Below are 22,150 nucleotides of genomic sequence, written 5' to 3'. Positions count from 1 at the left end.
CTGCCCTCCAGCCTGACAGCCCTGCTGCTCTTACACCAGCTCTTTAGGGGGTTATAGCTTGTGCAAAATCACCTCTTCCTTTTCTTAAGAACTTTCCACATGGCACCATATGAAATGTGCAGTGTAAGTCTAGAGGTGAGATCCACCCAATTTCCTTCACAAGCAAATGGCTCGCAGCTTGCCTTACCCAAGAAAGATAAATGGGTTTGATAAAGCCATTTCATCTCATGCCATTTACCTCCCTCTCTTTTGCTAGCCTTTCCTTCACCATTTTTTTCTGAATTTGTTCTTATGCTATTAAGCTGAAATCTTCATGCCTCTTCTTGCCCAAATCAGTTCACTTCTGTACAGGTTTGCTGTGCTCCTGTCCCTGGCTGAGGGACCTGTTAAAGACATCGGGCCAGTTCTTCCAGAGCTCTGGCATGTGGATTAGCCCGTTCCTCTGCCTTCAGCACAGGAAGCAGCCCTGAGATTTGCTTCTATCCTGGCCCCAAACATTTCCATACTCCCATCCTATTATCCCTCCCATCTGCAGCCACATGATTACCATCCTCAGCAAAAGTTAAAGCAAAGTGTGAGCTCAGGTTTTGCACATACCCAATGAATATTAACCTCTATCCCCTATAATTTCTTCTTCCTCCTGTTTTCTTCAGCCATATGCAGTGAGGAAAAACTTTTCCCCGTTTTTTATTAATGTCCTTTAAAAGACAAAACTCTGATTCCCTTTTGAGACATAGCTTTTATACCCAATCGGTTCTTTTGCTTTTTAAAATGATTCCTTGCAATGCCCGTTCATTCTAAGTAGCATTTCTGAGGTATAAATTCATTCAACTGCAGCATCTGTCTCCAAGCTTTTCCCCTTGCCTGGGTTTTATCTCCAGTGAAGTTAACTAGAGTTTTATCCCCTATCCTGGAGTCTCATCGCAGTGAAATTTAGACATGTAAATCCCCAGGCTCCTAAGGAAAGCTGCCTATATGGATTAGTTCCTGTTACTTATTTAAATATGCCCCTTGGAACTCTGAAGCTGTATCAGTCACGCCTGCCTTCATAAATGGGATATAATATTTTGAACAGGGTACTGTTTATGACTAAAAAAACTGCAGCATCTCAAGTCTCCAAGAAAAAAATTGACCAGAGTGGCTTTTCATTATAGTTCTAGGGTAAAAATAAGTAGCTCAGTGGTGGAACAGAAGTAGTTGGTCTTTTAGAATTTTCTTTTTTTAACCTTATAAATATAACTGTGCCAGTCACCTTTTGTGGTAAACACTAACAAGGTGTTTTACCTCACTGGGGCCAAGAGACTCAGCCAAGGTGTTTTCCTGACCATTGAGGTCTAAATGTCTGCATGCTTTTCTTCACTGCATTTCACGTCCACTTTTTTCTCCACCTCTCTTCTCCCTCCTTCTGACTTTCCTCCCAGAAAACAGGACATTGTCCCTAAGTCCTACCACTGGCCCGAAGCCAGAAAAATGTCAGCATACAAGGACTTGACATTTTCAGCTCTGCTGCTGCAGGGCATAAAGGTTTGGCACCCAGTGCCTCCCACAGCCCAGCCCACTGAGCTGGCCGAAGAGTGTAACACCTCCTGAAGTCCTGGCAGGTGTCTGAATGCGTATCCAGGCTCCTTGGCAGGCTGGACCACCTGGGCTGGAGGGAGCCAGTGCTGCTGCACCTTCACTATAGCCAGAGCTAGAGGGAGAACTGCAGCTTGGCTGCAGTGCTGATACAGGGAAAACCCCCTCTGGTCCTCAGTGGTGTCCCCCAGGGTGTCGAGGTTGAATTGCTCCTGTTGAGGAAGGTCCTTGTGGTCTTCCCGTGTGTGTATGGCCAGTGGGCTGGAGGGATCGGGCTGGAGATGGGGCTGCAGTGGCCGTGCTCAGCCCAGGGCCATCACACCTTGCCCTCCAGGCCCTCCAGGTCGCTGGCTGCACTCACCCACCCCACACCACGCCAAGGCAAGCTGGACTGCAGCCTCAGGCACAGGAGCTCCCAGGACAGCCCCTCAGCCACCGGGCTCCTGGGGAATGGAGCAGAGCTGGGGAACGGTGGGTGCTACTCCCAGGGCACTGCCCAGGCTGTGCTGTTGCTCCGGGTGGGCTGGGTGCTTCCCCCATCTCTGCCCACCCCAAGGAGCTGGCCTGGCACTCTCTCTGCAGAAGGTGGGGTGTGTCTTCTCGCTGGGGCATGAGCCACAGAGTCAGCACTTCGGGGCTGGGCTCCCACCTCTGACGCCGACTTACTGCATGACCTAAGGCAAGTCACTTAGCTGCTTTCCTGCGTTTCCTGACTCTGCTAAACGCCAGGGATAATAAGTAACTTTGCGTGAGTGCTACAAAGCTTTGAAATCTTTAGATGAAAAGGTGCTGCATAATTGCAAAGCATTTTTAATAATGCTAATCATTCGCTTCATTCTGCACTGCCAGTCTCAGGCTGCAGCAGCCTCCAGCAGGCAGCCAGGGAGCATCAGGCTTTGCTCAAGTGCAGCGTTTTCCTGAGTTTGTTTCCGTTTTTACCTCGTGCTGGTCCAAACAGGAATCTGAGCTCAGCCCAGGACCTGACAGAAAGCTGCAAACTCAGAATAGCGCCTGGGCCTTGCAGGCAGGAGCTTTCTGGAAAGCAGGGGAATTTGGGGGAAGGGATTTAAACAGCTGTGTTGACAACACAGACAATAGGGATCTGATTCAGGCTGAGGGGGGCTACGTGAAAGGCAGCACGACACTGAAATTAAAGCAACAGTCAAGAGCAATGAGAGGGAAGAAAGGAGGATTACTTGGGTTGAAATGCTCCTGGTTTGGAAGCAGCCACAACCACGTGTCCCAGGAGATGCCTGGCTGGCACCAGCCTCCTCTGCATCCCAGAGAGCCTTTATCCTTTTAAATGCACTCTGCCAGGGATGCAGAGGCTTCTGGGGCAGAGTGCTTAAGTGTGAACATTAATCCAGAGGATTACAAAGGCAGCGCTTTTGTGAAGCACTGCAGATAGATGAGGTTATCTTCTTTAGTTAGGCCTGCAGAGCTCATGTTTAACCACAATATTATTTTTATTTGACTCACTAAATAACAGTAGCTAGTGATGCCTGCAGCTCACTGCAATCCAATACCTCCTCTTCCAAACAGAGAACACGGTGCACTGCTGGAAACTCCTGTGATTTTATCACAATATATATGCTTTGGGGATTATATCCTAAAATCCCAGCTCCTTGAAACAAGGGAATTTTAGCTTTCATTTATAAACAAAGTATGTCCCTAGCCCTCAAGGTTTTGTGGATGAAAGATTTGAAACCATGAAACTAGTGCAACCTAAAAGCTAAAAAAAAAAAAACCCTGGGAGGTGAATTAAGAGATCCTGAAGTTTGTGGGCTAATTAAAAAAAAATTTAAGAAAAGAAATAGTCAGCAAACAACTTTGTCTTGGGAAACGGGGCAGGGCTTGGGCTGACTCCTGGTTTTTGGGACTTGGGGTTGCCAATACGCCTTTGAACTTTGCAGCCATTCATAAATCCTTACATAACAACAGCAGCCACAACGCACCAGAACTCTAGAAATGCTGACATGAGGAAAGTGGTGGGAAAAGATTATTTTAGAAATGTATGACAGCTCACCTTGAAGCATTACCTGAAGCCTCAACAGCCCATATCCCCTTGGAAAAGGAGCATCTTTCTGCTCTGGGAACTCATTTTGTTCTGTAGTAAACCTTTTGTAGGTAAAGAAGAATTCAAAGGCTCCAGAAGATCACAGAACTGTATTGAAAGAGGTTGAATACATGACTTGGTCCCTTCCATTTCAGGAAAGTTATTCTTCTTTGTTTCAGTGGGTGGTCTTTGCTGAAAGCCTCCAGGACCAAATAAGAGCAAAGGTGAGCTTTAAAACCCTCATAAGCATCACTCTGCTTTATCCTGTCTGCATCTTCAGGCTCATTCACAGGCAATCAAGACACCACAGTGGCTCTAGTTTGGGTACCAGCTGACCCACCCCAACTCCATGCTCACACCTCCCTGCTTCTGCTGAGCCAGCATCCACTCTCCCAGACCACCTGCATGGTGCTTTCAGCAAACAGAATTTACTTCCCACTTTGCCTGGCTGACAAGAAGTGATTAATGAAAGTGAGCTCATGCCATTCCTTGCTATGGTGTGAACATGCCCCAAGTGCAGAGAGATGGAGCAGCTCCTGGAAGGAACATAGACAAACAATATTTCTGAGGGGTTTCTTTTGGTTTTTTCCTCCTTTTACCAGGCTGGCAGAGCCCAGTGCTCCCTCACACTGCCCAAATCTGCTGCTGTTTTAAACAAGTATTTAACTTATCTTAGTGCTCAAGTAATTTTCAATTCAACTAGACTCTCACTGCTGGTTTTAAGATCAGACCCCACAGAAGGGGTTTGGGAAGAGATGTGCTGGTGGCCGAACTACAGCAGCAGCTCGTGAATCAGCACCTGCCTCTGCAGGAAGAGAAAAGCAGAGCAGCATGTAACTCACAGCTTGTGAACATGCAATCACAGGGACATCAGCCTGCTGAGATCTTGGAAGACTAATATCTAGCATATCCATCCTGGCTGCCTGAGTTAATCTTCCCAATTGGAATCAGGCACTGGAGTAGCTCAGCTGGAGTGCTGCTGATACCCATTAGCATCAGACAGACCTGGGCTGCTCTTGCTGTTGGTCTCAGTGTTCTTCTCGCTCTGCTATTGAGCACACCTGTTTGAGGTCTCCCTTCTTTCCAGAGACGCTGTAGATTGTGGCAAGGGCACCGTGAGGAACACGGACACCAGTCCCTGAATGTCTTGGTGTGGCCATGTCTTGGCAAGCTTGTCACCACAGCTTCCACCTACAGACAGTGCTGTGGGAGGTGACAGTGAACAGGGTAGATAAGCAGGTCAGAAACTCAGCTTGGGCACACCAAAACAACTTTACTTGATTGTAATGGTGAAGCACGTCCCATTGCCAGCTGCTCAGTGCTAAAGTCCATGCAAGGCAGCACAAGCCTTGCTCATGCATACACACGCACACCCACCCTCCCATGTGCCCACGCCTCGGGAGCCAGAACCTCTACAATGCACTAACAGTTCTGCTGGGAAACCGGTTTTTACATCTCAGCACTGACACAAACAGGCAAAATTTTCCTAGTTCTCCACCACAGGTGTGCAAAACACGGTGTGGCTACACCCCCTGAGCTCAAGGTGAAAATGTGCTGCCAAGAACACGTTGCTATCTGCCAAAGACAAACCAGCTGCAATGCAAAAGCAGCCCAGCCAGAGAAGAAACCCACAAACAAAATAGGCTTCCTGTGTTCTCTAAAGACACCAAGGCAGTGTTTAAGGAAGGTGGAACTAATATGCGTGTCCTCAAACAAGGCTCGGGAACAAGGGGAGGACAGCTTTTAAACAAGAGCCTTTGTTTCTAAGGCACAGGGAAGAAATTAGGCTGAGAAAGCTGCCTCCTGACCCAGGGCTGTGCTGCTGATAATTTACTGTGTTACCTTGAGGAATGGTGTCCAAGACTCTGCCTGGCAATTATTTAAACATTTAATAGGCTGAATTCAGCATGCCCTATGCAGCTTTCTAGTTCACAAAAAGCTTTTGGACGTGCCCACTCATTCAGATGATCCAGTTAATTAAAAATTGATGTATGCTCCTATTTCAGTCTAAAGGAAGCTAGTTCAGGTAGCTAGCTGAGTGCTGCTCCTGACAGGCAGCCCTTGAACCAGAACAGGCCTGATGTGAACTGAGAGAGCTGCTGGCTTTGGGTATCTGATTAGAAATCTCACCCTGCAGAAGGCTGATGCAATTGTGTGCAGATCAGCCCTAAGAAAACCATCTTCATGGTGTGGGAGATGGATCCTGGTGGCCCTACTGCTCCCCTGCCTGCTCCCACGCCCCCACGACACCAACCAGGGCCCTCCTGACACTGGCAGCAAAAGGGGACAGGTAGGAAGGAAAAAATGGAAACTACCTCTGCTTCTTTCACTTCTGCATCTGGGGAGTGAGGTTCCCATGGTGCCATGAGAATGTCAGGTTAGTACAAGACTGTTCAAAAAGATAGGGGCCAGATTGCCAGTGCTGTAATGCACCATAACTCGGCTGAAGGCAAGGAAAGGGGAGGTGGGGCATGGCAGGAGAGCTGGGAAGGACTGCTGACCACCAGGTCAGTAAGACCAGCTCAGGCCGTGCAACGACAATCACAGAATCACAGAGTATTCTGAGTTGGAAAGGATCGACAAGGATCATAGAGTCCAACTCCTGGACAACCCAAAAATTAACACCATATGCTGTTTGTCTAAATGCTTCTTGAACTTTGTCAGGCTTGGGGCTGAGACCAGTTCCCTGGGGAGCCTGTTCCAGATCCCAACCACTCTCTGGGTGAAGAACTACTTTTCCTAATATCCAACCTAAACTTCCCCTGACACAACTTCAGGGCATTGAATGCAGATCTTTGTAGGTATTTTCTGTTTCACTGCTGCATTACCTAGTTCCACTAAGATGTTTTAGGGAGAATCCCTGTCTGTTGTTGAGTGCCCCTCTTGTCCCCAGCCAGGGGAACTTCCCCTCCACAAATACACACCGTATGTTCCCATGGCCTCGTGTTGCAGCATTGCATCAGTGAGCGAAGCACGTGAGGAGAGCTCGACCTATTGACACAGATCCGTGGAGGCCGGTGGAGTTGGATGTGGGAACGTGAGCCAAGGCAAATCTGTTCTCTGGGCTGTCCTCGCTGCCACCTGCACAAACACAGCACAGTCCCAGGGGACTGAAAAAGCAGGAAGGGGGAGGCTGCTCCACACAGTGCCTGCCAGCCCAGCTGATGTGCCAGGGCAGTGTCCCCCAGGCAAGTCCCACATCAGCCTGGCCCAAAGCAGGCAGCACCATCCCCAGCTCCCTGCATGCCCCTGTCCTCCCTCCTGGTCAGCTTCCCACAGAGGGCTCCTGGTTTGGGACAGCCTTGACCTGCACTGCAGGGCAGGCTGGACAGCCCTGCTGTTTCACAGCCTGGCTGTCCAAGTGAGGTCAGGCACAGCCTTGTGTCGAAAGGCCAAGCTGATGTTTTGTTCACCTGTGAAGTTTTCCAGACCTGAGTTCCCTTTTCCACCAAGAATATTAAGCGTGACAAAACCTGGACTTGAAACACTGCGTTTGAACACCACCGTTTTGATTTTTTTTTCATTCAGTATGGATATATGATTTCCTTTGCCTGATTTCTAGAGCGAGAGATTCACAGCTCCAATGAGATGGTATCACACGAACAAAGGTTTCAATACATCCAGGACAGAAGAACTGAAACCATCTGTGCTTAAAATATATGACACATGTGCCTCACCTGCAAAACAGTTACTTAAAAGACACTGATTTAATGAGCTGCAGAGTCAGAAAACTGACTGCCAGCCTTTCTGCCCATTTCCCCAGGCATTCAGTGGGGCAGACAGGACCCATTTCCCTCCCAGAGAGCAGGGTGGGAGGTGTAGCCCATGCTTTGATGGTGCCCCATGCCATGCCTTGCACACAGACCAGGCATTGGTGTCTCAGTTTTCCTCCCTGTATTTTCCACTGAATGAATTCATCAGATCTGGTGATAAAGTCTCCCCTCAGCTTTTGTCCTCTTTGCATTCTTTAAATATTTAGTACAAGAGTGTCTTTACATGACCCTGGCTGAGGCTATTTCCTCCCAGGAGCTCTGGTTGGTGGCAGTGGTGGTGAGCCAGGGAGAAGGCCAGAGTGGGAAAGGTCCTTGTATATCTGCGGTGGCACTGGGGAGGACACTGCTGAAAAGAAGAAAAATCAGGAAAGGCAGAGGGAGAGTACAAGGGAAACAAAAGAATCAGGTAAATTTAAGGGATGGAGGTTGAGATGACATGGAGAAAGTTCCTGGCTGGGCAATATTTCATGTGATGCTTTCAGAAGGCTGAGAAGACAACCTGGATGGAGACAGCAAAAAGCCAGTGGGAACAGACAGGTTGCCCAGTTCATTTGGAAATAAAGAGAAAAAGGGAAGTAAGGACATATCTAGAGGCACAGGAGTGGGTGATAACAATTAATGGTAATTACAGAGTGAACTGCTGAGATGTGCTCACTTCAACTTCAGCACCAGCTGATGGCAATCACTCACAATCTGTACAGTGGGAGCTCCCTGGCAAGAACCACGAACCACAACTTGTAAAAATTATATTTAAAAGCAAACCTTTTACGCCCCTGCTTAATTCTTACTCCTTAAACTATTTTTTATTCATTTTGATTTTTAACAGACCCCTGGGAAGCTAGAAGCATGTTGTTTCTGGGACAATTGCCCACCAATGTATATGCTTTATAATTCTCTTTATTAAAATCTTTCTTCTTAAGAAACACAAATTGAAACACTTTGCAATCAGTTACACAGATCAGTTAATATTGGTGACAGGTCCTACATAATTAAACAAGTACTAACAAATTTCAACTGTTTACAAACCAAAACTTAAATTAACAAGATTATATAAGCTCAATAAATAGTACATCTGGTCCAGTTCAAGTATAATTCAACAAATCACAGCCTTAATCCTTAGAGAACAGGAAAAAATCCCTGAATATAACCAGCCTAACACTAATTTAGTGTTAAAGCCAGTGTGAAACTTTATCTGATCTAATGGGGCAAATGTTTAATTCTTTCATTTTTTTCTTCAAAGGAAGTAGGTTGCAGATTGACATTAAAGACTATTTGAGATCCATGCAGATTTCACAGAGATGAAAAACATAGTCCCTATTATAAAAGTGCAATCTTTGGTTGAGATGTATTGAAATGGTTTTGATATATTAAGGAAATTCCTTTTTAAATGTCAGTATTTGTTTGGCTAGACCTGAGCCTGCTTTGTGCTATATACATATACATACATATATATATATATATATAAAAATAAAGAGCGTGGATTATAATGATAAAGAATTATGCCAACTAAAAAAGTCAAGATTTTAATATAATAAACCAAAAGAAACAACACATTTTTACACAAGCTGAGGAAGGTAAGGGGCTGCCTACAGCAGAATTCTTTCTCAGCAGAATAGGTAGTAGAGACAAGTTGAGGAGTGCCTGTCAGCATTGCATGATGGCCTGTTGGAGAGGGAAGGAGATTATCTCTGAGTTCTCAAAGTGCATCAGGCTGCAAACTGATCATGGGCATCATTAGGAGATAACTGAGACTTGGGATTGCTTTCACCTGTTGAGGTTTTGGGGAGAAAGGACCTTCTCAGAAGGGGAAGTGCCCATTTGGCTGTTCCCAGGATTTTGCAGATTGCTGTTTTGTCAGGACAGAGCCCAAAGGGATGGGGTGTCCAAACCACCTCTACAAATGTCTGGCTCTGCTCACGGCTGTGGGGCTGGGCTCTGCACCTGCATTGCTCACCTGAGTCATCTCCCTCCAGAAAAGGAAACTGCACAGGGCAGAGATGCCATCCAGAGCCACCTCCTTCCTCAGTGGCAAGCAAGGGCCTGTAGCTGTGACCCAAACAAGGTGTCTGGAGCCAGGACATTTCCTGCTGAGCCTCGGTCAAAACTTCACCTCTGGAGACTGAAACTTAAATGGCTGGGGACCAAAGGATACCAAGACCCACTGTATCAAGAAGGGATTTTGTATTCCTAATCCAACTGTCTAGGGGAAAAAAAGGAGCTTAATTGCAAGCTGTGAATAAAGGCAGTGAACCTGGTTCGGAACCAGAGGAGGGGGAAAGCAGTTTGAATCATCTCCCATAAATCCAAAAATAAGCCCCTGGGTAAACACTCATTTTAATTATTCCTCTGCTGCCAGTCAAAATCTCATGGTTACCTGCTGCTTTCCCTGCCTGCCTGTATCCACCTGTTGTCTGTTTTCAGAAAGTGTGATTTAAAGCTCTTTGGCCTGGGAAAGTCTTTGTTGTGGATTTGTGCCTTGCCTGTAATAAAGGCAGTGGACCTGTAGCTTCTGCTGCACTACAAATAAAGAATAATAACAGTGATACTTTTCTCATTTGAGGTTACCTGGGGATAAAGCTGCTGGAGGCATATGACTTTGATATACAGTCAGCTATGTCTCACATCCAATTAAGCTTAACCACATGGTCTAACAAGCTCCCATTAGGCTGGTGAGAGCCCCAGTTTGATAGCAGGGTTAGCTTCAAAGATTTGATGCTTGATTTCCTTCCCTTGTGTTCAGTTTGTGCTGAAGGACACAAAGGGAACTTCATATTCAGATGATACATGACCAGCTAGAGAGCTGCACTTTAGAAGACAATTGCACAATCTTTACTGCCATTTTCATCATCTTACAGCCTGCAATACAAGCTCTTGTCCTAATAGCCCTGCGCTCAAGTTTCACTGCAATGTGAAAAGCAAACAGTCAAAGGAAAACCCAACCCTTGAAAGAAAAATACCTGGTTTGCAATATTGGTGGGTTTTTTTCTTCTCCAGAGGAGAAAAAAAACTAAACCCCCCCTACTAAAAACAAACAAACAAACAAAACAAAACCCCAACCAAAACAAACAAACAAAAGAAACCACTAAAACCCAAAAAAAAGCCCCCACTAAAACAACAACAAAAAAAAAACCCCAAGACTAAAACTAAACTAGCTGTTTTAAATGACAGATGGACACAAGTCTTAACATACTTCAGCCTGGACAAAGGAGGATTTAGGCTGTAATGTTTTTCATTTCCCCTTGTCGTTTGGTAGGCTCTGTCTGAATCTGGGATGCAAAGAATCCTCAACTTGGAAGAAGCAGGAATTCCAACTATGAAATCTGAACCTACCTCTGGTAAAAATGAGTGGAAAGCACAGGCCATGGAATGGAACAGGGCTTCAGGCAACAACACCAGGCACCTCTGAGAGACACTGCCTGGCTACAGGGTACTTCAGAGAATGAGCACAGCTGCTGGCAAAGACATAATGGAACAAATACTTTGGTGGAAGCAGTTTTGGCAATTTAGCCACTTTGCAATATTGTGCAACATCCCTGTCATTCTTAGGGAAAGCTAGAACCTTCTGGGAAATTCGTTCCTCTGCACAACATCTAGAGAGGACATCCAGTACCAGCAATTTTTACAAAACATACTGTGATGAATATTAGAGTCAGGCAAAGAATGGAAATGCCTGCAAATCCCCATCTGCCCAGATTGCACAGGGCATTTTATAAACTCTGGGATCAATCCTGGCAATGGTTTGCATGCGTATTCACTTTAGTACACAAAGCCCTATTGAAATGAACCAGAAACTTGTACAGTGCATTTCAAAGGGACTTTGCAAAATACTAAGCAACAACTGTGCAGAAACAATAGGTCATAATAATGCCAGAGCTGCTGGTGCATCCTGTGTTCTCAGTGCAGTGCTCCATGAGCCATCAGTTGTTGTATTCACCTTAAAAAATTCAGGGAAATAAAATACAAAAACAATATCAGAAATCTGGCGTCTTTCCATAAAAACCAGGAAAATTCAATGTTGCCAAGCTGAGGAAAAGCAAGCTTTAAAGAAAACAAAAAGACCCCAAAAGCAAGGATCTTGAATAAAATGTCTAAAAGAGACATGGTCCAAACATGTGGCACTTTAAAAAGCCTCTCATGAGAGTTTCAAGTCTGTAAGACTCAAAGTTGGCACCCTTTAGAGTTATCAAAAAGAAGAGTTTCAAACACAACGGTCCCTGGAGAACACCCTGACCACACCATGGAAAATGCTGAAACCAGAGCAGGCTGGCTGTCAGCACGTGCATTTGACCTGCTCTTGCTGTGCTGGGTTCAGGCTCTGAGGTCCCTGGGACAGACTGTGGCTCCCCCGGAATTCTCACAACACTGGCAGTGTATAGTCAGTGCTTGACAACATAAACATTTGTCATTTCACCAAGCTCTAAGACATGGAGGTGGGTGCTGATGGGGTTTACATTATGCCATCTACTCACTAGTTTTAGCAAAATGGCTTTAGATATCCTATGCAAATCCTACTTCTCACTGGGGCAAATGGCTGAAGATATTTTAAGCAACATTAAAGCCTATAAATAGTCACATCTCCTTTCCTTCCAGCGTCCACTGGAGGATGCTGAGTGCTTCTAAGTACTCCACCTGACCTGACATGTTACATCAGAACTAAAACTTTAAGAATCCCTGAGAATTCTGATTTAATCTAGGAAACCACTCCCAGCACGCAGAGTGTGAGAAAGAATTGCTCCACTTCTAACAGATATGCCAGCATTGCTTCACCGTGGGAAACAGTTTCAGGCATTTTGGTTTTTAATGGCACTCTGGGCATAGATGCATGGAACATGCTCTTTATTTCCCCTCCTCTGTACAGTGCAAATTGACAGTTATATCATAGAAATAAAAAAAAAAAAAAAAGTATCAGCATTCACTCATTACAGCTCTTCCAGTTCATCTGCATCATAGTTTTTTCTTTGCAAAGTGAGGAACGATGCCAGTGTCATCCTGAGGCAGGGAGCTGCCTTCTTCCTTCATTTTCAGGCTCTCTTCTGCAAGCTGGGATAGATACTTCTGCAATCACATAAAAAAACCAAAGCATTGTTACCAAAACTGAAAATATTCAACACAGGATTCTTTATGCCTCTTCAGAGCTTTAACTCTTCCAATATCTCAAAAGGAAAGAAAGCTCACAGAAGCACCATTTTGATGAAAACTCAAGCTAGAAAATTTGGCTGTGTCGGGCAAACTAGCTGAATACATGCAGAGCCTCAGAAGTTCAGAGGGCCACTGTGTGCCATGGGGGAAACTGGTAACAGAACCAGGAGGACTCTACTCCCCACCAGTCTGTGTAAGCAGACCTCACTTCTTCTCTACTCCCCTGTGCTACAGGGCAGGAACTAACTCCACTGAGTCAACTGAATTCTGCCAGGAAAGTACTGGTGTGTCAGAACATAAATGTGATTTCAGAGTCTTGATTTAAAGTTTATATATTATATTTTCATCATGTGCAGTTCAGAGATACACCTTTTGTACAAGAACATTTTGTTTTAAGGGAATAATCACACTCAGTAATAATCAACACAATTTAGCAGTTTGGCTAGAGTATTGACCTTTATTGTGTTTCTCTAAGATAAAGCCTTTCACTGCTTTGGGTACTCACTGGGATTTAAAAGAACAGACATGGCCAGTGAGGCTTTCAGCCTTTTGGCAGTGCTCTTACTTGGCAGAGCTGCACACAAAATGGATGATGAATGGGTATGGGTCTCAAAATAGTGCTCAAACTCTTTATTTAAGGTCAGCCGACATAGAAATGGATGGAAAGAAGCTTTTTCAGCAGCAGCTAGTGCAGACACACCTGGGAAATCCCAACATAATAATGTAGAGGTATTCTTAATGATTTACACACATCACATACATCACACTCAAGAATAACTGACCTACACATTATTAGGATCATAAAACTCCTTTTCTAGCTATTTACTCATTCTGATTTATTTTGAAAAGACCCTTTCACATCACTGCAAAATTTTCTCTACTTGCAGAGTACAGTTCACTCTTTGGCATGCCTGGGGAAGAGATTAAATGAGAAATGGCTGTAAAAATCCTAAGGGCTGTGTTAGAATTGCCACATTCTGTCAGGCAAATACAAGTTTTGAATACAAGAGGTTCATCTGGAAGTTACTCAGCAATGGTAATGAATGGACATACCCATGCACTGCACCCTTATTACTCTGACTAGAGAGACTGGGCTGTGGAAATTACACAACTCTCAGTCCTGATCTCTGGGTGCAAAATTCCACGTGGCAAAAAGCCAGAGTAAATGTTACAGTAGTATACAGAGATATAGGGACCATAAAGGCTGGGAGACGTGTTCTGTACAGCATGAACTGTAATAAATCACTAACACTTGTCCCTGGATCAGATAACCCATGCTTTTGGGGCTTTTCATGAGCACCGACCAAAATAAGACTGAGTTTTATCCACTACTTTTAGCTGATGTTGCCATCTATCATGAGTACCACAAACACCAGATCTGAAATTTGCAGATTCAGATTAATATATAGCAAAATGGCAGTCAAGCAAAAAATGTGGGTTTTTTTCATTTAAATACAAGTTTTGACAAATACTTCATAAAGCCAGTGGAAAACAGGATGAAATACTGGACTAAGTTGCAAAGGTAGTTTCCACCAGATGAATGGTGACAGCTTTCTGTAGCTGGAGGAAGTGGAAGAAGGGATGGCAAAAATATGGATTTTTTTGGACATGGCAATTGCAGTGTATCTGTAAATACAAATATCACCTGGGAAAATAATTTATTATGATGAAGAGAATAAAAAATTACAAAAAGTCTGCAAGGCTGACAAAGAAACAGCTGTTTGGTTTTTTTTATCAGTGATTGATGTTACTTGAGGGACATCACAGTTAGATAAAGTTGACTAAACTTACTTCAAGACAAAACTATCATCATATAAACAAGGCTTTTGGAAGAACATTGGCAAACAAGCTGTTCAGTGTGGCATTCAAATCCAAACACTGAACATATATTTTGGATGTGGCTCAAGGAGATCACGAGAGACAACAAGTAGCAAATCAGCTATAAAAGACTCAAAGCCGTGACACAATCTGGGACACTGTTGTTGTCACTGGATGATGGCATTTGGCATTCAGGAAGGAGAACAGGAACACTGCAGCAACTCCACTACAGTCAGAGTCCCTAGTTCCTACATTGGCAGATACACTGGTTAACTTGCATCATCACAGGAGAAGCCTCATATTCCTTGCAGAATGCATAAATGATCATTATGGAGACTAAAAGGGTTCTAGCAACACAGAACAGTGATTTGAAATTTGCTAGGTTTCCATTTGAACAGGCAAAAGTTGGACGAAACATTTACTTCCTGTATGTAGCAAGATAAGAGGTATGGCTCGAGAGAACAGCCTGTTTTTATTACTGCATTTGGCAGATTTAATTTTAACAGCTTTTATAGTCTTTGTTCTTTTATCTCAAGTCAGTGTTAGCTATCTACCACAGTACTCATGGGAAATGTCTTAATAGGGAGAAAAAGAGGCTATTTTCACACTAAGTCAGTTTTAGTTGGGCCTGTTTCTTATGACTTTAACAAAATAAGTTAGAAAATTAAAAAAGAAAAATCCCTCTGGAACCAGTTTCTAGGGGTAGGGGCAGGAGTTGCAATCTTTCTTTAGTATGAGTTTCTTAGGGACAGACTTGCATGGGATACACAGCCAGAGTGGTGCCACCTCTGGTGAATCCCTCTGGGTTTTTTTGTATGAAGCAAAAAAAGGAATGCAAACTGGGCACCTGTTTTTCAAGCTTGCACTTGGAGGGTCCATTATGAGCAAGCATCAGAGCTCTGTAAGAAGCCTTTGGAAGCCAGAGGCCTTTGTATAATTACAGCTATGGAATTTCAGGAAAGCCAAGAAGAAAATTCTCACAGAGAAATTACTTGACTGTGAGCGTTGCTGCCTACTAGCCAGCTAAGGAAAGAGAACTATTACTTGAACAGAAGCAGAGTTACTGCAGTTACTGTGGGCAGAGGGAAGGAACAGAGAAAGGAGGAGCAGCTCTGCTTTGCTCTGCCACGAGTTTTGCTAAGAGTATGAGAATGCCAGCAGGAGTGTGCGTGCAGTGCTCACACCCTGCACACACAGGCAGGGACTGGGGGTGGGAGCCAAGGCCATCTCCTCTGAGGAGCCCTGAGCACGGGACAGGTAAGGCTCAGGCCACTGTGACTGATTCTATTGATGGTGCATCTCAAAAGTGACAAAGGCGGGTCTTTGATTGAACTGCAGGCACACGTGGTCTCCCTGAGCTGTTATCAACTGCTGACACGTTTTTGTTACATTCCTATGGAGCAACAAGCACAGACATGCTCCTGCACATCCTGCTGGAAATTACTCAGCAGCGGTGCTCTGCACACAGGGAGGGGATTTCAGCGGGTCGCAGGAAATGCCTCGCAGAGGCCGCGTGTCACAGAGAGCTGCGGGCTGAAACACGCTGAGAAACCCACAGCAACGCAGAGACGGGTCTGGCTGTGTTATCAGACACATGCCATGTTTAATGCCCCTGACATGAAGATGTACTGAACACTGCTACTACTGGGGTCACTCCCAGGGACAGAAACATCTGGGACCCTCTGAAACAGGGATATAAAGATCTGAATTGTGTGCTGCGTTGGTCACAAGAACCAAATGCAGATGAGAAGATAAAAATATCACCTGGTCTCATTTTACCTACGATCCAGGAGTTGATTTCAAGGACCTGAGAGTGAGAAATTAGCATGCTAATGATTTGAACTACTGAAAAGTTTGTTTACCTGAATTTCACTCCGTCTGAATTCTGTCCACAGACTAAAAACCAATTTTTTATCGCATCATCTACCTTACACACAAACCACTCCATAAGCTTGTTGTTAGGTAGCTTCAGGTGTGTTTTTACCTGGAGATTTTTGTAGTGAACAGTACTCCTGCAGTGACTTGTCTTCGCTGTCTCTTCATTTGTATAGAAGAGTCCACAGAGCTTGCAGTAAAACCCAGTTCTAGGCACCACAAATTCCACGCCTGTTGAGAAATTCTGAATTACATTAAAGTGTCAGTTGAAATCTTATCCCTCCCATAATAAACTTGTTTTCAAAGAAAAAATGTGCTATTTAGTTAAACATTAGGAATAGGAAGACTGAATCCTGGATTCACTTCTCTGATTTCCCTAATTTTGCAATATTGAGCTGCACTTTAAAATCTTGTGCACTGAAAGCATACCTTTTCTCTTCTGTCTTAGATATACATGCTTTAAAATCTATCTTGTCATAATATTGACTGGAAACTTCACTCTGTAACCTCAAGGGCTAGAGAAGCAATAATACTTTTTAGCAGTAAATTCATGTTTAAGTTACACAGATTGCTTTTGAGGATGTACTTCTTCCAGGTGTTTTGCTCATAATCAGTATTTACACAGTAAAGCCATTACTTTTGCTTATACTTTATGCCAAAGGCTTTTAAATTACTAAGTATTTTTTCATATGTATTTCATATCTAGTCCAAGAGAACTTATTTCATCTCATCAGCTGCCTTTTGCCATTCATTTGGAATGAATTAGCAATGATCTGGAATCAAAAGGCTGTTTCTTTCAACAGCTACCCGTCTGTCATGTACTCTGTTCCTTCTCTCCTCACATCTGTTCTGAAAAATAAATATAGCAAGTAGCCTTAAAGTGACATCTTGTTGTAAGCCCTGGGTATTGCAGTGGGCGGCCCGACGTACCCAGGGGAATGCTGAGCTCGGTGAAGACGTCCTCTTGTTCCCAGCCTGGTGCAGAGGGCCTCTGTTTAGACTCTACCTCCGGGTATTCCAGAGATCTCATTTCCAAGTACCTAGAATTTGCTTAACAAATGAATAAATGTATTGAATGAAAACAGTTTATTAAAGAGACGTTTGTAAGCTTCTTGGGAGCACTTTCTGGGTGGATCTATAAATGAAGTAAAATTGGGAAAAAAATGCTTTCCATTCCAATCAGAGGCCTGTTTAGTGCAACTCCAGCAGCTGTACTATGATGTGCAGTCACTCTGATTTCTCCCAGCAGACCATTTTTCTATTTCTAATTTAATGCTATGTTTGGAGGGGGTTTTGTATTTAAATCTCTATATAGAGCTATAACATTACACACCTCTGGCAGAAGCACGGCCTGACTGCAGCTTTGTAACCACATATATTACTGCATGATCAGTGCTGCAGCTGGGCTGACACAGGGGCTGCTGAGAAGGTGGGGGCAGCAGGACCTGATGAATACAATTCTCCAAACCTGCCTTTTGTAGGATCCCTGCAGCATCATTGGCATCTTCTCCCTGGAGCCACTCTTCTCCCATCCTCATCTCTCCAAAGGATGGTTCCTGTTTTATGTCACCCACACACTAAAACATTTTGGTTTCTGAATAGTAGGGATGGGATGGTTGGTCCCTGCTGGCTGACATTAATTGACACAGCAGGAGATTCAAGATGTGGAAACACTGGGTTGATTTGCTGAGGTAGATATAGCCAGTCAAAAGAACAGATGATGTCCCTTCCCATGATTGCTATCACATGAATTAATTTTATTTTAAAATAAGAGGAATTTGCTATCACAGAGCTACAGAATTACAGATAAACTGGTCTGATTCCTCTTTTTCAGTCCTTACATCAAAGAACTACCTCACTTGCCCTGACAAAATTTCTATTGCATAGCAAATTTCACCTAAATAAGAGATATATTTTCTTGTAAAACAAACATATTTTGCCCAAATCAAACCCTTCCTGTCTTTCAAGTCTGTAGTTCAAAGATCTGCAGCTTCTGGCTATGAGAATGAATTTTTCTTCACTTTTAAATATGCCTATTGCATGATTTAAAAGAAAATAATACAAAATCATAATTGGTTGACTTTCAATTTAACTTTAAACCTACCCCAGGATTCCAATACTGCAGCAGAGAGCCTGGAAAACCCCCAGTAGGCTGGTAAGCTTTTCTTTAGACACCCAGGACCTTTGCAGCAACTTAAGTCCCACTTCAGCTGATTTCTGTGCTTCTGAGCTGGCAGCTGCATTTGTAGAGGGCCTAGAGCCTTGGACAGCAGATCCCAGATAACGAGTCCATGTCAGAAACCTAGGAAGCATGAGAGGCCCTGGAGCTTCCAGGCTCCCTGCTGACAAGCTGGAAGCTGAGATGCTGGAAACACTAGTAAATATGCGCTTGAGACACCCAACTCTTTCATCAGCTGCCTGCCCAGGAAGCCCAGGAGAGCCAACTTTGCCCTGCCCAGTCCCATGGCAATATTATCTCCAAACATGCAAAGTCTGGCAAGGTGTCTTCAGGCCAATCAGGTAAGTATTAAAAACCAATGAGTTTCATCTCTGTCCTGGCAGGAGAAGTTAGCTCAAAATCAGATGTTCACATGAAATGTTTCCAGCATTGCACTCTCAAAGATCTTCCATCAGCTTCTTTTCAAAAGCCCCTGTCCATCACATGGGATCTGGCAGCAATTAAAAAAGGGCATTTCTGACCAACATACTCAATGTAGTTTTTCACTTCATCTCACTGTGCACAGCCCATTTGCTCAAGTATCATGACAAGGAACTGAACTGACTTTCAGACCTCAAGATCTCTTTTTTCCTGACAGCTAAAATATAAATAGGTAGCTATGATTACATTTATTGACATTATCTCACAGCACGTCCTACCACTTATATTAAAGGCAGCATGCAGTAGATAACAGGACATGATAAGGCAAGTCCTGGCAAAAGGCATATATTTGCATGAACAGGGACTGAGAAGTAACAATCTATGCATGATATCCACGTTAATAATGCTTCAGTACAGTGTGTAAGAATACCCACCTTGTCCAGGAGCCAGCCAGACATTACAGATACTTTTCTGTTGACCTTCAGAGACTGTCACTCATTTCATTGACAATTCAAAATAAATTTAGCAAGGCACTGAAAGACTTCAGCTAAACTCATGTGAACCTTGACATGACAATTATAGCAGCTTATGCCTTTCAGAAAGCTTGCAAGCTGCTTATCATATTTCCTTTACACTATTCATCTAAGAGGCTCTAATGATTTAGCTTGGCCAAAGGCACTGGGGTTCTTTTACTAAGCTGCTCCAAGGACAAGCCTTGATACTATTAACGACACTTATTCTCGTTAGCAATAAATTTCAGTCTACCCTCAGAGAAAACATGCAAGGCTCTCTGCAGGCTGAAGAGAAAAAAAAGCAGCAGTTACCCTTGGCCTCTGGACACTCTTGGCTTCCATGTCTTGTTTCTTCACTAGCGTTTTTAATGAGCGTTTCCGTAACTTCTCTGCTCTCAGCTCCTTGTGATCCCATCTGTTTGTAATCATCTATAAATGTATCAGAGAGCTGGAGAGTCTCTTCTTTCAGATGAACAGAAGGTATATGGTGATTTTCAGGCTCTAAACGAGTGTCAGAGCTCTTATCAATTTTTCCTTCCTTCTGCTGGCAATCAGACTCCTTAGCAGATTGGTCTTCCTTCAATTCCTCTGGCTTCTGTTCAGGGTCCAGATTTAGGCTTGATGCTTCAGTTACAGCATCATCATTATCATCGTCCTCATCATCTTCCTGACATCCCCTAGAAGCTGCACTGCCCTTTGCTGTTCTGAAGTTTGTTTCTAAAGCTTTATGGGCAAATTTGTCTTCACTTCTTTTTAAGTGGCTGTGATCGTTTTTCAGTTCTAACATGGTTGACACACAGGGACACATTTCTGAAGCAGCTTTATTTTTTTGATCAACTGGGACTATTTCTTCAAGCTCAGTTATATCAGGCTCCATAATTAAATCATCTTCTCCCACTTCATCTACTGTCACTAATTCCTCCATGTTAGCAGGATACCAGGTCTCACCTTCTATTTCACTTCCACTCTCCCAGTCTCGGTCCTGTCACGGATGTAAAACATTTGAGAGATTGGTGATTATAGATAATCACTGTTAAAAAGTGGTCCTTGAAACCAGGAAGAACCTTGATATGGCCATGTCTAACTCCTCTTGTGTTTTAGTTTCAAAGAGTGATATGCCTTGGTGCTGTGATTTTAAACCTTATGCACAAGGACAAAAAAATCTCTATTGAATTATCACATAAACTTCTCTTTGTGAAGATTCTGTAAGTGCCTTGGGGATTGCAGTCTCTCCAGTCCCCTGCTTCTTGCTTTTCTGTAAGCAGTAGAGCAAGGCACAATGTGTTACACTTTGTTATGCAATTGATGCTACTATGTGATCCCCTTCCTCTGCCTCCTCAGTGCAATGAAAATATATTGAACACCATTCGAGCCACTGTGGCTTTCACTTTCCTGGACCAGGTCCTTTAAATTCACATGGTGACTGAGAAAACATGGCTTTCTTCTGCAGTCATTTCCTTCCACCAGCAAGATCCCTCTGGCAGGGACTATGCTAGGAGCCACTGGCCTAAACCTTAGGAAAAAGCAGGTTTACAGTTATACCACAAAACACATATTCTGAAGTACCTCATACACGCAGTTTCAGACTTACAGGACTTAGGCACTAATACTGGACTTGAGAAGTCTTAGAATTAAAAGGTATATCTTACATTTAAGACACACTTGCATCTTAGATTTCAACTCCCAGACTCCTTGTGTACACATAATCTATTAATAATCTGTATTCTCCTCCTGTTTGGCCATTCCCACACTTCCCCTCCTAGAATCCTAAAACAGCATGAAAACTCTGTGAGCTGGCACTGCTCTTGCCAGGAGATCAGTTTTCTGCAGCAACAGATATCAATATCTTCCATATTTGACCATCAACCCATGACCCTACAGAAATGAAGCTGGAGGAATTCCAGGGACATTGCTGTCCCCAGTTGCAATGCAGCAGTAGGGGTGCTGTAAAGGCATTATTTAATTAAAATCAGAAACAATCAGAAGACTGCTATCTATAGTTCATAAGGCCAATGCTCTAAAAAGTATTCATCATAGTCTCCCCTCTCTCCACACTAAGTGACCACATCTCCTATTTTTGGGCACGGTTTGCAAAGTTACCCAGTTCACTTGGGCATACATTCCTCACAGCTGCCACTGCCAAGCACTATGTATGTGAAGCAATGTACATGAGCAAAGAGTAACTAAAAAAAGAGTTCTGGAGACTTCAGGAAAAGCTGTCCCTTAAAGCAGAGGTCAAGATAAGGCAAGCTAATTTAGATAACCTCCTTCTCCAACTCCTTTATGTGGTTTTTCATGAGGGGTTAATATTCCATTTGGGAGAACGTTCTACCAAACCTGAGGTTTCAATCATTTTCTCAAAGAAGCTACACCAACAATGTGTCACCAACCTTCTCTTTCCTTGTGTTTTCCAGAATCTCTCCGGATTCTTTTCCTTGTTTATTATCTGAAGGTGAGCTCTTCACTGGAACTTGCTCCTCTTTTTCAAGCTAAAATAAATACATACACACGTATGTATGGCAGTGCTCTAGCACACACAGTGGTGCTCTAGCATGTTTCTATTCTGGGTTTAGAGAAGCAAAGTCACTCACAAGGTCACATTCTTTATTTCTAAAGTTTATGCAAGTCAACTAGGCTGTGGGAAAAGACCCAACAATAAATTCCATTAGCAGAGCTGTACAAATAAGAATTAAGAAAAAGAATTTTAAACAAAATTAGAGGTGTAATTTATATGACAGAATTGGCTGAAAGACAGGTGGGGGAGAATGTCAATTCATTAAAATTTCCAGCCTCCACTCTTCTG

At 43.7% G+C, this 22,150-nt stretch overlaps 1 protein-coding gene across 10 annotated transcripts in view; it reads right to left on the bottom strand.

The window, feature by feature from the left end:
* Nucleotides 1–12,223: 12,223 nt before the first annotated feature.
* The window catches only part of RBM20 (RNA binding motif protein 20), a 99,106-nt gene continuing 89,179 nt past the window's right edge, over nucleotides 12,224–22,150 (bottom strand). For 9 of the 10 annotated variants that reach the window (XM_038140158.1, XM_038140157.1, XM_038140159.1 and 6 more), the window contains 5 exons: nucleotides 21,738–21,836; nucleotides 19,660–20,329; nucleotides 17,167–17,286; nucleotides 16,346–16,467; nucleotides 12,224–12,459 (listed from right to left, as the gene is read on the bottom strand). In XM_038140158.1, coding sequence (XP_037996086.1) covers nucleotides 12,349–12,459; nucleotides 16,346–16,467; nucleotides 17,167–17,286; nucleotides 19,660–20,329; nucleotides 21,738–21,836 — 1,122 coding nt within the window. In that variant the 3' untranslated portion in view covers nucleotides 12,224–12,348. The remainder of the gene's footprint in view (nucleotides 12,460–16,345; nucleotides 16,468–17,166; nucleotides 17,287–19,659; nucleotides 20,330–21,737; nucleotides 21,837–22,150) is intronic. The other variant, XM_038140161.1, reaches the window with a different exon arrangement.

This window comes from Motacilla alba, chromosome 6 (assembly GCF_015832195.1).
Source record: "Motacilla alba alba isolate MOTALB_02 chromosome 6, Motacilla_alba_V1.0_pri, whole genome shotgun sequence".
In the NCBI taxonomy this organism is placed as follows: Eukaryota; Metazoa; Chordata; class Aves; order Passeriformes; family Motacillidae; genus Motacilla; species Motacilla alba.
This window is presented reverse-complemented; position numbering and strand designations above follow the sequence as displayed.